At 39.3% G+C, this 16,208-nt stretch overlaps 1 protein-coding gene across 11 annotated transcripts in view; it reads right to left on the minus strand.

Annotated features, from left to right (window-relative positions):
* The window catches only part of PIGG (phosphatidylinositol glycan anchor biosynthesis class G (EMM blood group)), an 86,681-nt gene that overhangs the window by 59,616 nt on the left and 10,857 nt on the right, over positions 1 to 16,208 (minus strand). For 9 of the 11 annotated variants that reach the window (XR_010426788.1, XR_010426787.1, XM_064642155.1 and 6 more), the window contains exons 6-8: positions 15,052 to 15,264; positions 7,068 to 7,285; positions 4,102 to 4,383 (exon numbers count right to left, since the gene is read on the minus strand). Coding sequence is in view for 8 of the 11 variants with exons in the window: in XM_064642155.1 (XP_064498225.1) it covers positions 4,102 to 4,383; positions 7,068 to 7,285; positions 15,052 to 15,264 (713 nt within the window). In the remaining 3 variants the exon portion in view is untranslated. Of the gene's footprint in view, positions 1 to 4,101; positions 4,384 to 7,067; positions 7,286 to 9,753; positions 14,598 to 15,051; positions 15,265 to 16,208 lie in introns of those variants that run through there. The other 2 variants (XR_010426789.1, XM_064642163.1) reach the window with 2 other exon arrangements.

The raw sequence follows: 16,208 nt of genomic DNA on the forward strand, positions 1-16,208 counted from the left end.
GGTTGCTGTCAGCAACTGATATGAAAACTAAAGAACTGATGCTTTATCAATGAGGAATATACAAAACTCTCATGAGAACGATGGCATTAACATGAAATGTCCCAGAGTCAAAATCTGTATTTCTTGCCTGCTTGTCTCTCACAATTCCAGTGAAAAGAGAAAAAAATTACTCTTACATTCACATCAAAGGACTAAAATCCAGTGACATTTACTGATAAACCACATTTCAGATCAGTTAAGTCACTATGCAGAATCAAAAATTATGTTGCAAATTATAATCTGTGCCTTGATAATCTAAGAAATTCTGAAAATATCTCCATTGAGGTTTTCTAAATTTACTGGCAATCCCCTATATATGAACTGTGCTTTATTAGGTACATCACGAGTCCAGTGTCATATACAGTCTGACCTTAGATTATTTAGATTGTACTTAGTTCTTAGATGTGGTTTAAAGGCATAGAAATGTAGGTCTTACTCTGCTATTCACAGCTCTGTCTTTCTAGCTGCTGAACACGTCCAATCCTCAGGAACTCAGCAGTCACTCCAGACACTAGAAGACCTGCATGATTCTCACTGCTATCTTGGCAAACAAACTTAATACAGACTCTTTTGTTCAGAAATGCATAAGTCCCAGGCTTCAAATCTAAGCATATCATCTCCCAAGCCAAGGTAGCTTTAACAACTGACGTACCAGCATTAGTAATTAACACAGAAACTGACCCCTTGCCCTGTCTTTGAACACATCTTGCTAGCTTGCAGAAATGCCAGTCCATAAATGATAAAGTATGTGAACCTCTGACCAGTAAATTTTGAAACTTCTTCATTTCAAAATAAAACCTCCTGTAGTCTATCTTCTGTGTCCAGTTCCAGTTATCTGGCTTCTGTGATGTTAACCATCCACAGTTAATTCCTGCGGAATTTTGCAATCACTTTTCAGATAAGAAACATTTTATTTTTCATGTCCACCATCACTGACAATCTAAACACTTTGCTCCCTTCTGATACTTGAGCTCCCTGAATCCAGACTTGATTCCCTGTGGTGGTAAATTTCCCATGGCAAAGCACTACAGATGACACTTGCTGCTACATTTTTATAGCAGTTTGGGATCATTTTTGTAAGCTATCTGGTAAAGACATCACCCAATCATCTTTTTAATTCCTCAAGTCAAAAAATGCTAAAAAATTTTAGATGTAACTCCATAAAAATGTATCATTTAACCAAGAATATCACATATGGGAGCAAAACCCAAAAATATTGTAAGATGAACAGGGTACTTCAAAATAAACTGAAAGAGGAACAATTTGTTTATGCAGTAAAAAACCACTATAATTCTGCATAATGAAAATTCTCAAAAACTGTATTTGACAAGCTTTAACTTTTGTGTTCTAGTTTCAGAAAAGCTTAGTTTTTATTTCTATCAGAAACAGGGAGGAAAAAAACACAACTAGTAGTAGTAAACACCACACTTATGTCAACTACCAAGCAATTACAGTGAGGCTATGAACAAAAAGTTAAAATTTTTGATGATTTTCTGGAATTCATAAAGGGCTGCAGAACTATTTAAAGCCTTAAGTATCATTAAAAGAAGGGACTGGTGCTGCTAGAAACATAGCAATCAGAAGCTATAAATAACAGTCAGGAAGCAGATGTTAACACTGCCTGCACTGGTCTTCAGAAAATTCATGAACTTGGTAATCAGTTTCTATATTCAGCCACAGTGGGAAAAAAAGCATTACAAATGAGAAGCACTTCAGAGAAATCTTTAGATGTGAACGGAAACAATTTGAAGGAAAAAAGCTCTGAAGCCATTAACAGGAGAGCTTATCTTAATTACTTCTAAAATACCTACATTTTATCGTACAGCTTGAGCTTGGAAAAGGCTTTTTAGCTTTTTTTAACTGGCAAGACCATGATTCAGGATTCTGCTCCTGCCATCAGAAGATCAGGGCTTCAGAGCTCTTTCAGAAGTGGGCCCCATCCACAGATTCGCACTGTGGTCACACACACTTGGATTTAGAGTTACTTTAGCATAAGTGGTACTCCTAACTCAGGCAGAAGGCCCTTCAGGATCAACACACAGCATACAAAGACAACCAGTTTCTCCCCCAAAGTCTAGGTATTCTTTTGAAAAAGGGGATGAAAAATGGACATGAGTGTTTGGGACACATCCAACTGCAAGCAACACCAGACTATACGCTGCTCCTTTCACCTTCTCCAGGCTCTATATTTGTATAAGCAGTGACCCTAAAAAATCCCACAATATCATTCTATAGTAGCCCTCAAATTGGTAAAAATGTTAATCAAAACCAGGTCACTGCTTTTATCCATGACTGGAATGAAGCCTACTTGACTTTGATGAGATACGCATCCTGCAATCCAGTCACCTATGGAATAGAACTGAAGACAGGAGGACAAAAGGGTATTTCTACAGGTCTGAATACACAGTCATGTCTGCCCCAATCAGAATTACTATTACCTGCACTTCATAAGACATACTTAAGCTTCCCACATTTTCAGACGTATCTCAAGTAGGAATTTGATCACAGGCAGACCTGGGATGGAGAATCGAGTATTTTTTATTTCTATCTGCCCCAGCCTTGAGAAAACAAACACACACACAGACCTGGAAAGCATTGCTGAAAACCTCCTCATTTGTGTATTATCAACTTGAAGCAGCTGATCTGCTTCAAGTGAGGGTGGTGAGGCACTGGAACATGTTGCCCAGAGAAGCTGTGGATGCCCCATCCCTGGAAGTGTTCAGTGCCAGGCTAGAGGGGCTCTGAGCAAGCTGGTCCAGTGAAAGATATCCCTGACCAGAGAAAGGGTTTGGAACTGGATGATCTTTCAGGTCCCTTCCAACCCAGACCATTTCATGATTCTGTGATTCTTTGAGACTATCCACCTGGAGAAAAAACCTATCACCTGTTGTCATTGGTCTCAATGCTACTGAAGTGGAATGTCTGTAAATTTTATGCAGGTCTAGAAAGTCATCATATTTAGATTCCTACTGTCCACTAAAATTAGAAAAACTGGTAACATGATGGAAAACAGGCAAGTAAACGTGAGGTTTCTACAGAACACACAGGAGCATGAATTATTCCAAGGCCATATTATTTTTCTAAGACTAATTTCTACCTCGTTCACAATAAAATACAGAAAGCTAATAAGAACCCTAAGGAGAACAGATCAGAAATGGCAAAAGTGAACTGAGTCCACTTAAAAAAACAGCACACCCCTACGTACCAACTGTGTTAACAAACTGTAAAACTAGACATCTCATTCAGAAGATTTCTCCATTCATGTTGATGAATTTTACCCTCACCTTTCATTTGACTCTAAAAAAAGACCCACACAAGCATCACTAGCTTTGGCAGCAAAACATTACTACTACTTTGACACAAAACCTTCAGTACCAAAACCAAACTGTGATTTACACTTACAAAGACTATTCTGTTAGCAGCTATACCCAAGAGGAAACCTCTTTCTCTGATTTGATAAAGCAGATACTTGTAGCTGACCTGTTAATATACTTCACTCTACCTAAATGATCAGACACATCTAAGTCTTATGTGAACGATGAATATAAAAGTAGGAATGATACAACAAGTTCTATCAACATCTCCTTTTTTCGTCACTTTCAACATACTGAAGTGAATTGCACTGAAGAAAACAGGGTACTGGCAAAGTATTTTGCTAATGTCTGTTGTATTTGGGAAAGGACAGATCATCACTGGGGCCTGTTGTTACAAGTCATCCATGTTGCTTTAATTGCAATTTTGAAACAGCACTGTGTAACAACATAGAATTTGTGCACAGCATAACTGTTTCCAATCCCATGAAGTCAACTGCAAAGTATTTTACAACATTTAGAACATTTCTTCAAGTAATGGCAAAATAACCACTCCTGTGATCTTTATTATACAATCGGTATCATGCCACAGTGAAAACACCGCATTTCAATTACAACTTTAAATTATTCAAATTACATTACAAAATAAAAATTTCTCTAGGCACACAGAGAGAAAACTTAACAAAATTTTAACTGAAAGCACACCATGAAAAGCAAAACATTTTGAACCATAATTAATGCACGCTCTCACCTTCAGTGGAAGTCGGGAATTCTCAAAGATCTTTGCAATAGCAGATAAAATACCACACATGAGTGCAGAAATCAGCATCATCACTCCAACTGCTGTTAGCCAGGACATACTGCAGAAATAGCACAAACTTTCTGCTGACGTGCATACAATGACATGAACTGCACACAGCATCAGGCACATCAAATAAAACAGCAGAGAGAATAGTGGAGGGGAGAGGGGCACTTCAAATTCTGCCCGCTTGCTCAGGGCTTTTGGAACACTGAGCAAAAGCAGCAGCAGAACCTAGAAAAAAAAAACAGAGAATTAATATTTTAAAAATGGGGGTTAGCTAAAACATACAGTGAGAATTCACAAAAAAAAAATCATGCTGTAGTCATCCATGTCACTCTGCTAGTACACATACTTCATCAAAAAAAAACCTGTGAAGAACTATATAGGGGTTTTTTCCCCCAGTAAGATAATACCATCTAAATGGGAGAATCCAAGATGGTGATTTATTAAGGGCCTGGACACACAGGTTCCCAAGTTTAATAAATTACCATTTGCCTCCTCACCTGTGGTAACTGATAAGATGTATGATCTTTATTCCCTGTAAAAATAAGAGCTCCCAACATCAAAATAGCTCCTAAGCAAACAAATTTGACCCATTATTTGTCACCTGTAAATGCCTGAAGTTACATGCACTCTATCAAAGACAATTCACCTCCTGTATGACAGATACACATATATGAGATCCTGCTGAGTTAAACAGCTTCTCAAACCAGGGGAAGTTCTTATACTATCACACAAGTGTGTGCTGAATTTCAAGCTTATGAATTCTCCCAGTATTTATTTTTTGTACCTCTCCTCATCTTAATTTGATTTATTGGTTTTACTTTAACTTTGCTCTAACCTGCACACAGATCAGGCAGAATTCCAAGTTTTCTCTCAGGTAACTGCAGCAGTGAAAATGAATAATACAATGAAAATTTCTGCTACTGTACAAACCTTTACAAAAAATAAGAAACTTCAGCCACATGCTAAAATGTGCAAGCTGAACAGATGGAGCTTGGACTACGCTGACCTCAATCAGCCTCTGCCAGGGCAAGATTAAAACAAATCAAGATAAAAACAGACCACTGCCAACCTGTAATCTTTCACTGCCACTTGTGAAGGTCTCTGCCTAAATTTTTCCCATATTACAGTGAGATACAGTAAAAGTAGACCAAAAAACATCAAATGCATTGCACTCGTCTGCTGCTTCATCATATTCTACTCCACATTTCATTTGGTTATGAAAATATACAGCTTCAGAGTATCGAACTGGCTTAGGTCTTACATTTCAACACAGCCCTTAAAACTAAAACAAAGACAGCACTCACAGTAGGAAGGCACTAGTTATCTACAAAACTAAATTTAGGTCTTTTGTGCAAGTGCAGTATTATCAGTCCGTGTCCCAGAGATATCCTCCTCATCCAATAAACAGCATTTCTAGCACGGTGTAGTCTGAAGTGACATGTGAGTGTCACTACTGTTATTTATTCAGCAAAGGTGGAAAACACGTATCACAACAAAAAGAGTTTGGAAAGCAAGGCAGTTTCTTGAGTATTACACTGGAGAAAATAAAAAACTCCAGCCTCTTTGCACCAAGTCTTACAGTGATGCTGAGCACACACTGCTCAATGAAAATTTGAACATTTCCATGGTTAGTAAGCTGCATGTGTCTTTGACGAAGGCCCACTGAGTATAATATCTAAGATTTGTTTTCTAGAAACAGTAAGCATCTACAAGCATTTCAGAAGATAAAAAATAATCCAGTGCTTCAGCTGTCCACAGCTTGAACCCATGGGTTTCCAAAACAAAGGAACAAAAAAGAAATATAAGCACTCCAGGCTTTGCACTGAACTTTGCCCACCTCCAGATCCTCCATCCATAGAGCAGGAACAGAACCTGCCATCTCATCTACCCAAGGGCACAGTGGAACTCATTCCTGTGAGGTGATCAGCAGAGGAACAAACCCCACCAAGCAGTCTAACCACAAAGCCATTTCAGAAGTACTCTGTATGCAGGGAGCAGTGCATAGGAGACAAGGCACAGAGCCCTGCCAGGACAGAGGAGACTCAAATATTAATGAGCTGCTCACATATTGTTATCTATTCCAGGCACTGAACAGTAACAGAGTCTTGTACAGCACCACATTCAAGGACTAAGCTAAGCTTGTAGTAGGTACCTCCATCCTATGGAAAAATGCTTTTACTCACAGAAGTTGACAACCTTGTAATCTAAAAGGTCAGTGCAAACTTTGGTACATAGAAGTTCAGTGTCCAGGCATGCTATTCCTTCAGCACGGTTCTCAAAGCATTACACTATTTCCAGGCTTTTGAGGCTATTTCCAGCATTTGAGTTTTGCCCAAGAGATCAGTTGAAGAAATTCACTTAAAATTCCAGACATGGCATATCTTATCTTTATTCCTACGGGAGATACAACGTGGCAATCCAGCACCTCACAGCAAGTATTTATTTCAGGGATCTAAACCCATCAGCACGAAGAACAGTTCCTGGAATTGTGAAAATTGTCCGTATAAGGTATTGCCTGTTCTGAGCAGCTACACTCAATGTTAGATAAGGAGGAATGGGTAGGAATTTACTTGCCAGACTTTTTTTTTTTTTTTTTTAATGCAGTAAAGCTACTCAAAAATAGAAGGCTAACTAATAGGGGAGTAATTTAAGCTGTAGCACATCTACATATTTACTGTAACTGGCTACACCAAAACATTAGTAGTTCATATCAAAAGCGCTCTTGAATCATTATAAAGGCCAGATCATTAAAAAGAGTATTAACCTCATCCAAGCAGAATGTCAGCCAACTCTAAGAATTCATACTCAGTAATTTTTAAGACCAGTAAGTGTATACATTAAATTGTCAAAACCAAGATACTTTTACTTTTGTACACTTAACCTTTTCAGTGAAAGATCTGTTTTCGTACCTCCATAATGATCACAGTTCCCACCATCATCGAATACATGTCATACTGTGCCACTTGTTTGCTTAGTGAAGAACTCAGAGTCTTGAGGGCCTCCAAGTATTGCTTCAGGACCTTTTTGCCAAGATTTAAGAGTATTTCTGAATTATTCCCCTCTAAATACAGTTTGATCCAATTACCATGGGATTTTTCTGCTATCTTAAAATGTTCATATCCAGGATCTGGGGGGTGGGAGAAAAGAAAAGAAGCAAAAGGATCCATGAACAAAAGAGGATTAATTAGACTTGTGATCATATTTTTATATTTGCTTGTATAATATATAAAAATATATAATTCCTATGAGGGTTGAAGCTTTTTTCAGACCTACAAATCACACTATCTTCCTGTAGCAATACCATGATGAGCCAGTTACTCAGAATAAAAGCAATTAATCTCTAACCTAATAAAATGTCAAGACCTCTAACAACTGAAAAACTTATTTAAATATCCATTCGCTTTTGCAAAACGTTTCCAGGACAAAGAATTCAAATGCTTCAGATGCTGTTTAAAAAAAAAAAAAAAACGCCAAAATTAATGCTTTCCACTGGAACCACTGACTATCCTGGGCATATTGTACAAGCTGAGTGAGAAACGATCAACTAGCCGATCTCTGGAAGAAACACGAAAGGAGACACACACACTGCATTAGCTGGTAGTGCAGGCTGGATGAGTGGATGGTGAGGTGGATTGAGAACTGATGGAATGGCAGAGCTCAGAGGATTGTAATCAGCAGCACAAAGTCTAGTTGGAGACCTGTCACTAGTGGTGTCACCCAAGGGTCGATACTGGATCCAGCGTAGTTTGACTTGTTCACCAGTGACTTCGGGAAGGGGCAGATGCCTCCTCAGCAAGTTTGCTGACAAGAAAGCTGAAAGGAGTGGCTGATACCCCAGAGGGCTCTGCAGCACTTCAGAAGGACCTTAACAGGTTAATGAGAGGGGCAGAGAAGAACCATCTGAAATTCACCAAAGGCAAGTGCAGGGTCCTGCACCTGGGGAGGAATAACCCCAGGCACCAGCACAGTCTGGGGGCTGACCTGCTGGAAAGCAGCTCTGTGGAGAAGGACCTGGGGGTCCTGGTGGACAACAAGCTGTCCATGAGCCAGCAGTGTGCCCGTGTGGCCAAGAAGGCCAATGGGATCCTGGGGTGCAGCAGGAAGAGCATTGCCAGCAGGTCGAGGGAGGTGATTCTGCCCCTCTACTCAGCCCTGCTGAGGCACATCTGGAGTGTTGTGTCCAGTTCTGGGCTGCTCAGCACATAATACACAAGGAGCTCCTGGAGCAGGTCCAGCATAAGGTTATAAAGATGACTAACAGACTGGAGCATTTCTCATGTGAGGAAAGGTTGAGGGAGTGGGCCTGTTCAGCCTCAAGAAGAAACAAATTAGAGGAGACCTTATCAGTGCGTACAAATATCTGAAGGTAGGGTGTGAAGAGGATGGAGTCTGATGCTTCTCAGTGGTGCCAAGCAACAGGACAAAAGGCAACAGGCAGAAAGTGCAACACAGGAAGTTCTACCTAAACATGAGGAAGAACTTCTTTACTGTGCAGGCAACTGAGCACTGGAACAGGCTGCACAGAGAAGTTGCAGAGCTCTTCTCTGGAGATATGCAAAAGTTGTCTGGACACATTCCTGGGTAGTTCTGTAGGGGACCCTGCTTGAGCAGGGAGGTTGAACTAGATGACCTGTAGTGTTCCATTCCTACCCTACCCAATCTGTGATTCTGCTTTTAAAATATCGATCACTGAGTACAGTATGTATTCACAATATAAATTCAGTTGACAACACATGGAAAGCAAGAGTGTAACTTTCAAAAATTTGCATCTCACTGAACATTATGCTGTGCGTGAATATTCACATTTATCTGTATTTCTTGCAAAAAATAAATGTTTAGTTTCACTTCAGATTAATAGTCCTTGCTATTTCCCTGCAATTTCACTTGAAAATTAATGATAACCTAAGTGTAAAAGGGTCAATTTGGAAATTTTTATATAACTTGCAATTCTTCCCTTCTTAGCTAAAGGTAGGGTAATATATTTGCCGTACAGTTTCAGACAGTAAAGGTTAAAGCAATAACTGAAATAACTTTGGTGTCAGAAAGTCTTAAGTTATAGTTCATTTTTACTCCTGGTAGATGAACAGTATATCAGACGTGGAAAAAAACCACTATATTTTTTGTTAAGCCTTTTCAGCAAAAGTACATTATTAAATCCAGAATCGTTTTTAATTTTATTTCAAGTGAATGAAGATGAATGAAATATGTCTATTCACAATTCTTGCACAGTTATGAAAGAATTGTGCCTACCACTTGTAAGTCTCTTATCACACAAGACACTTTGTGATCTACCGAATTCAAAGTGAGAATTTTAGAAACCAATGTTTAACTCACAGTGTCCAGTCTGTCCTACCAGGACTTCTAGCAGACTCCAAAGCATGTTGATCCTGCGATGCAGGAGGCTTTCAGGTATCTGCTAGAAAGTACAATTCAGCCAGCAGCAAATACTGGCATATCAGGAGAGCTGCCAGGACACATGGATGATTTTATTTCCCTCCTGTAGTTCTTTGAAAAATGAATTCCCTGCAAAGTTTCTCTAACAGTATGCTTGAAATAAGAGTTAAATATTCATACTTTTGAGAACATCCACAAAGGATCATCTAAAATGAGCTTTAATCAAACTGAGATTTGACATGACACTATTTCATTATACAGAACATTGAAATGAGTTCAAGCTGTATTTTGATACATAAATAAATTCCCTCCACATCTTCTGCTCCTGTTCTGCTCACTTTTCAAGCTTCTTGCCCAGTCTCCCTCTTCATTTCTTTTAGCATTTTTATTTCATTCTCATCTACCTCCTTCCATGTTACTGCCCACCAAACTCATTCTGCCCATGTTATGTAAGATGACTGTTTAGTCAAACACACATATGAGTGAATGATTTAAAGATCTTGCAGACAGGAATAAAGGACCACAGTTACCAAATTTCCCTTTGAAGTCCTATGATACCTGTTCCGTGGCACAATTGTACACAGGAAGTATAAAGTAAGAAGGGTCACAGGCACTAAGTTGTTGGTAACTGGCAGGTAACACTGGAAAGTCACTCCTGCATGGGATACTCATAAGACAAGTTAAACTTGAGGAAAAATCCAAAGCGAGCTTGCCCAGTTACACATTTCCCAAAGCACTAGCAATGGTTTACTTTCACAGGATTACAGTGGCAATTTGTGCTTGAGCCTCACTACCATCTGATCACAAGCAGATGGCTATGCTTCACAAGCATCTGTCTGACAACAATTGCACTTAGTTACAGTCACAGGCAGCAATCACTTAGAAAGAGTTCTAAAAATAGACTGAATAATGTAAAGGTGACTTCTCCAGTTTCAATACATAACTGTCCCAGTAACAGAAAAATCATTTCAATCAACACATGCATCTAAAAAGTTCAGGATCAGTCCCAAATTGAAAAACGGGCACTCATTTTAATAACAACATCCAACTTGTTCTCAGGCATGACTCTTCAGTCCACTGTGAAGTGCCCTTCAAAAAAAGTCCTAGTTTAACCTTCACATGCATGTCGAGAAGTTCAGAACATGAGGAAAGCACTGCTAGATACCTAGAGCTGCCTACCTTACACTGAGGTATGAACTTGCTCAAAAACCCAAAGTGTGTTTTTAGATACTTCTTTCAGCTTCCTCATTTTTGCCAGCTGTTTTTATTCTCCTTTTTCAGACTTCTTCCTTACTTGTATGTGTCCATCTCTATCAAAAGAAAAACTAAGGCCTGACATTAGCATTTATTAGTATTTTTCAAAAAGTTATTTTAAAAATAATATAGCTCTTAGTCAAGCTTCAAGTTTCTCATGTAAAATTTTATTTACTTGAAGACAGATTTAACTGTGAAGATTCCTTTGTATCTCAACAAATCAAAATCTGAGTCCCATGAAATGCTGTACTACCTCTTGGCTAGAGAAAGCATGTTTGTATAACAAACACTAGGGGGAAAATAAAGTTACTGACCTGCCTTCATTCTGCTCTTTATTAATAGATATATTTAAGACACACTCGAAGATATTTTTGTGTACTGTTCCACTTTACTCTTAACATCGGAGCAGCTGAATCCAGGGAACTACATGGCTGCTGCATGAAACAGCTTATAAAGGTCATTCTGCCTTCCCATCCGACTCTGATTCAACTCAATCAACGTCTGACTTCATCTTACTGCATTAAAAAGGAAACTCATATGGCACCCAAAATGAATGTATATGTTATGCTATAACTTACAATGGATGAAACTTTTCTTACTATGACTGATTCAGTCATCATCCTCATGGTCCTAATGGCTGGTGCCATAACCTCTGTGCTGTAAATTAAAATACTCTCCACAGGAATCCCATGTTTTCCCCTTCAGAAGAGCCTACTGGTTTTGACCTCAAGAGTTGAAAATAATAATAATTTTTTTTGAAGTACCAAGGCTTAGGCTATCCCTGCAAGTATCTTTCACTTTCAACTCCAATCACAGACATTTCTCTGAGCATTCAACTGAAATGTTATGATCCACCAGTTGTTACTAGCTGAGAATCTGCATTGGAAAGCTTGAAATTGCAGCAGCAAATGCGAGTGAGATGTCTAATTGACTTATCTTCTCAGATTTCTTTCCCTCAAAAAACCTGGCAGCAGACCTTGCCTGTGGCATTCAGAAATTATATAGCTCAAGACCTGTCAGCACAATTCTGATGAGTGTCCAGATGTCATACAAATAAAAATCAAAGGCTCTGAGCAGGATGAGCTAAAGCAGATTGCTCAGATCTGTGTCCAGTCAGGTCTTGCATGTTTTCAGATATGAAGCCTCCACAGCCTCTCTGGGCAACTCATTCCAGTGCTTGACAAATCTTATATAAAAAAAGTTCCTTTAATTCAAGCAAATTATTTTTGTGGGGACCACCAATTAGACCCTGGTTCAGTATTCTTTATTCCCTCCCATCGCATATTACTTACATTGATAAGAATCCTGTTGAGTCTTCAGCTATCTAAGCTGAACAGTCCCATCACCTTCAGCCTCTCCATGACAAACATTTCAATCTCTTCATCACCCTTCATGGCCATTCACTGCTCTCACTAGTTCTTGTTCTGGGGAGCCCAGAACCAGACACAGGACCCCAGATGGGGGCTCCCCACAGCTGACAGGAAGAAGGACTGACCTGCAGATGACTGTCCTAATTCAGCCTTGGATGCTATCAGCCTTCCTTCCACAAGGGTGCATTGCTGGCTGGTGTTCAACTTGGTGCCCCAAGGACCCCTTGGTGGTTCACCACCAAGCTGTTTTCCAGTCAGTCAATACCCAATCCGTACTGATGCATGGGATTATTTCTTTCCAAGTGTAGGATTTGGCATTTCCCTTTGCTGAACTTTAAGAGGTTCCTGTCAGACCATTTCTCCAGCCTGTCAAGGTACCTCTGAGTGACAGCAGACCCACCTACTGCATCAAGCACTTCTCCCAGTTTTGTATTGTGTCCTCCCCTTGCTGAGGGTGCACTGTCCCATCACCCAGGTCATTAATGAAGATGTTAAATAGTACTGGCCTGTGTGGACTCTGTGCTGCTGATAACAATCACATGAGCCCAGCAGCTGAGCCACACTGTCCAGTTATCTAGCCTGAACTGCAACAGGATGGCTGAAGCACCATATGAGCACCATGGATGATGAATATGAGGCTTCCTCTAGCTGTCTGAAAACTTACTAATTCTTCCCAATCACAATGTCGGTATTAGACACCCATAACAACATTGCCCATATTGGTTTGTGCATTAATCCTGACCCAGAAGTTCTCAACCATTTCAACATCCACTCCCAGAGCTCCATGCCTCTCTCACATAAAGGGCAACTCTCCCTCTTCAGCTTCCCAAATTACAATCATAGAATGGTTCAGGCTGAAAGGGAAGGTACCTTTAAAGATCATCTAGTTCACCCCTAGCAGTGTGAAAACAGACATCTTTCACTAAATCACCACTCATTACTGGTTTCCTGAGCCACTGGACACTGGGCCACTGACTTTATAGACATGGCCATGGATCCAACTTCTTATTCATTAAAGTCCACCTGTCAAACCTGTATCGCTCTAACAATAGCAGCAGGAATGTTGAGGGAGGCCCTATAGAAGTCTAGGTAGATAACAAACATAGCTTTTCTCTAGTCCACTGATGCATTTATCCCATCACAGGACACTAAATTAAGTCAGGCCCAATCTGCCCTCAGCAAAGCAGTGTCGGCCGTCTCTAACAACCTTCTTGTCTTCCATGTATTTTGACATGTCTTCCAGGAGGATCTGTTTCATGACCTTACCAGGGACAGAGATGAGGCTTACTGTTATGTAGTTCCCAGAGTCCTCCTTTTTAACCTTTTTAAAAACAGGGCAATCTTCTCAAACATGAATCAGATTACAGAATATAATCACTTCTCCCCAAGGTAACTCCTTCTACAGGAATCACAACAGATATGCATACATGTGTGTGTGCCTGTAGTGGGATAGGTGGGATGGCATTCATCTTCACTTAAAAACCACGCAAAACAAAAGGCCATTCATGCACGCTTTTAAATTACATATATTAGTCACTGACTTAGTGACCTTTTCTTTAATATTTCTACGGCCTGAAGTATCCACATCAATCAAACAACATTAAACAAACAGCACATAACTTTTCCCTGCCAATCTTAATCATACAGACCAAATTATTAAGCAACAGCCTTGCCCATCTAGAACACCCTAAGAAAAACAAGACTACTTGTGAAGATATAAACCAGAAGCTGGTAGAAACTTCAGTCTGTTTCACCAGTGTGTGAAGAAATACCATCAGATGGAGTTTTGTGATAGAAATTTCAGCAACACAGCCTGAACTCCCCCAACAGGGCAAGTTCCTCACTTGACAAATGGGTTAAGAGAGGAAATCTGTGCAAAAAAAAAAAAAAAATAAAATATCAAAGTAGCTGGAGCATGGGTCCTGCTATTGACACGTTGCTACCACAAGCGGCAGTCTTGGTTCAGTTCCTGGACAGGGTTTAGTTACAACTAGAAGCTGTGATGTTGAAAGATAATTGATTCTTGACCCACAATGATCATCTTGCTAAAATTTACGTTGCTATCCATTTTAATTATTCATACCTGCAACGCAGCTCTGCATTCTCATCTGGTTATTTTAATGATTCAATAGATTATAAATCAAGTGACAAGCTTCACAGCCACTCTATAACAACATCTTCTAAGGTCTATGGTAAAATATTCTCCTTCATCCTCTGACTCAACTTTTTCACTTAATTATCATATTAACTTCCTTATTTATATTGCAGTTTGTATCGTGCTTCTTAACGAAATACTACATTTTGCTAGATCGGGGTTATTTTTTCCACTTGTTTTTTATTCTTTCCTCCAAACACACACGCATGTATTTTTAATAAGCAACTCTGCAGTTCTCTAGGTTCTCACTCCAAATAAACTCGTACCTAAAAATGAAATAAAAGGATAACTTACCCTAAATTATTTCCAAGTTTTACTTGAAGAATCTTTTTATTTAAACTAGAAAATTCACTCCGCTGTGCTAATTCTCCAAATAGCTCAGAGTAAGTGCCCTATGTAGGACACCTCACAAAGAGCAGTTACGAAACCACTGAGATTTAACCACACTGGCAGTTTTCCTTTAATCTTAGTCCTTCATCATTATTTCTGCTCTTTTGCCTACTAGGAGTATTACTGGTCATTAAAAAAGCTGTATTCAGGGGCAGTGCATCAAAGTAAGTTACAGCAAAGATTGAACTCAGTATCATTTCTCTGAATATTGCTCTCAAATGAACAGCTACTTTGCAGCACTGTGCTATACTCTTGAATCTGAAAGTCCAAACTGTTTAATTAAAAATCTTCTTTCAGTATCTATGTAATATTTTTTTATAGCTGATTTACCTTTTTCATATGCAGGTGTATTCTCTTGCAGCAACCTGCTAAGCTGGAACCCATTCAAGTGCACAAAACGTAGTTGTTCTCTCATTGTCTTGCCTCCAACAACTGGCAGTATAAGGTTCCCAACACTATTTCTTGAAATTGGCAGACCAAGACCTACTGCCAGTGTGCTGGCTAAATCTGTTTGTTGCACACGTTCAGGCTGGGTTAGAGGACCTAGAATCAACAAAAGAAAAGAACAGGGGGATAAAAAAATGAGAGAGGTATTTCAATAAAAGGCCCATTCTATTTCTCCAGAGACAGCTGGCACCTTATTAGTTTCAAAATTTTTTCATTGCTGTTAGCTCAGCTATTTCAAGTGGTCTACAGAGAGCTGACTGATCTTTTTCAGCTGCTGTCCTCTGCTGCTGTAAATCCAAAATTTATTAAATTCTCAGCCAGTATCACTCTTCAGTGCTAACAACTACTGTAAACACAACATGAATGTTATGCAAGTAAGAAAACAGATGGTCCAGGAGATCACCTTAACATCAAGTTGCAGCCCACATCCTAAGAGGGTTTCATAACTTTTACATTAGAAATAGCAGGAACCACTACAGGAGACTAATTTAATGCATGAGCAAAGAATGAGAATCTAAAATAATGTTGACAGCATTCTAGAAGCTTCTCAATATAATGACAACAGCTCAAGATTCAATTAATATCAGGTTGCTAGGCAAACAGAATTAGAGATCAGGTAAAGAATGCTGAGGCTCAAAATCTGTAGCTGCATGCGGGCAAACTCAGTCATTTTTAAAGGGTTCTGTGCAGGATCCCATTAATTCACTGCAGTTATCAGGATTAACCTTCAGTCCAACAGATATTGGTACATGTGATTGATTCCATTAACATAAGCAACCTTTTGTTTAAGATTGCTGTGCCAATTGTTCCTTTGCATGTTGAACTAGTTATGTAGCAGTGCTTTTCTATTACGCTTTTGTTTTGTCCTCGTTGTAACTCCAGGCACTGAGTGTTTTAACTTAAGCACAGTACAGAAAGAATTCTATATAGTCTTTATTACTCTCAAGGCTCCCTTTAAGAGCATTAGAACTTCTCTCATTTCTCATCTATCGAGCTCCGATTAATCCCATATTTGTACAGAATGCCATCTATAATCCGTA

This window comes from Pseudopipra pipra, chromosome Z (genome assembly GCF_036250125.1).
Source record: "Pseudopipra pipra isolate bDixPip1 chromosome Z, bDixPip1.hap1, whole genome shotgun sequence".
Taxonomy (NCBI): domain Eukaryota; kingdom Metazoa; phylum Chordata; class Aves; order Passeriformes; family Pipridae; genus Pseudopipra; species Pseudopipra pipra.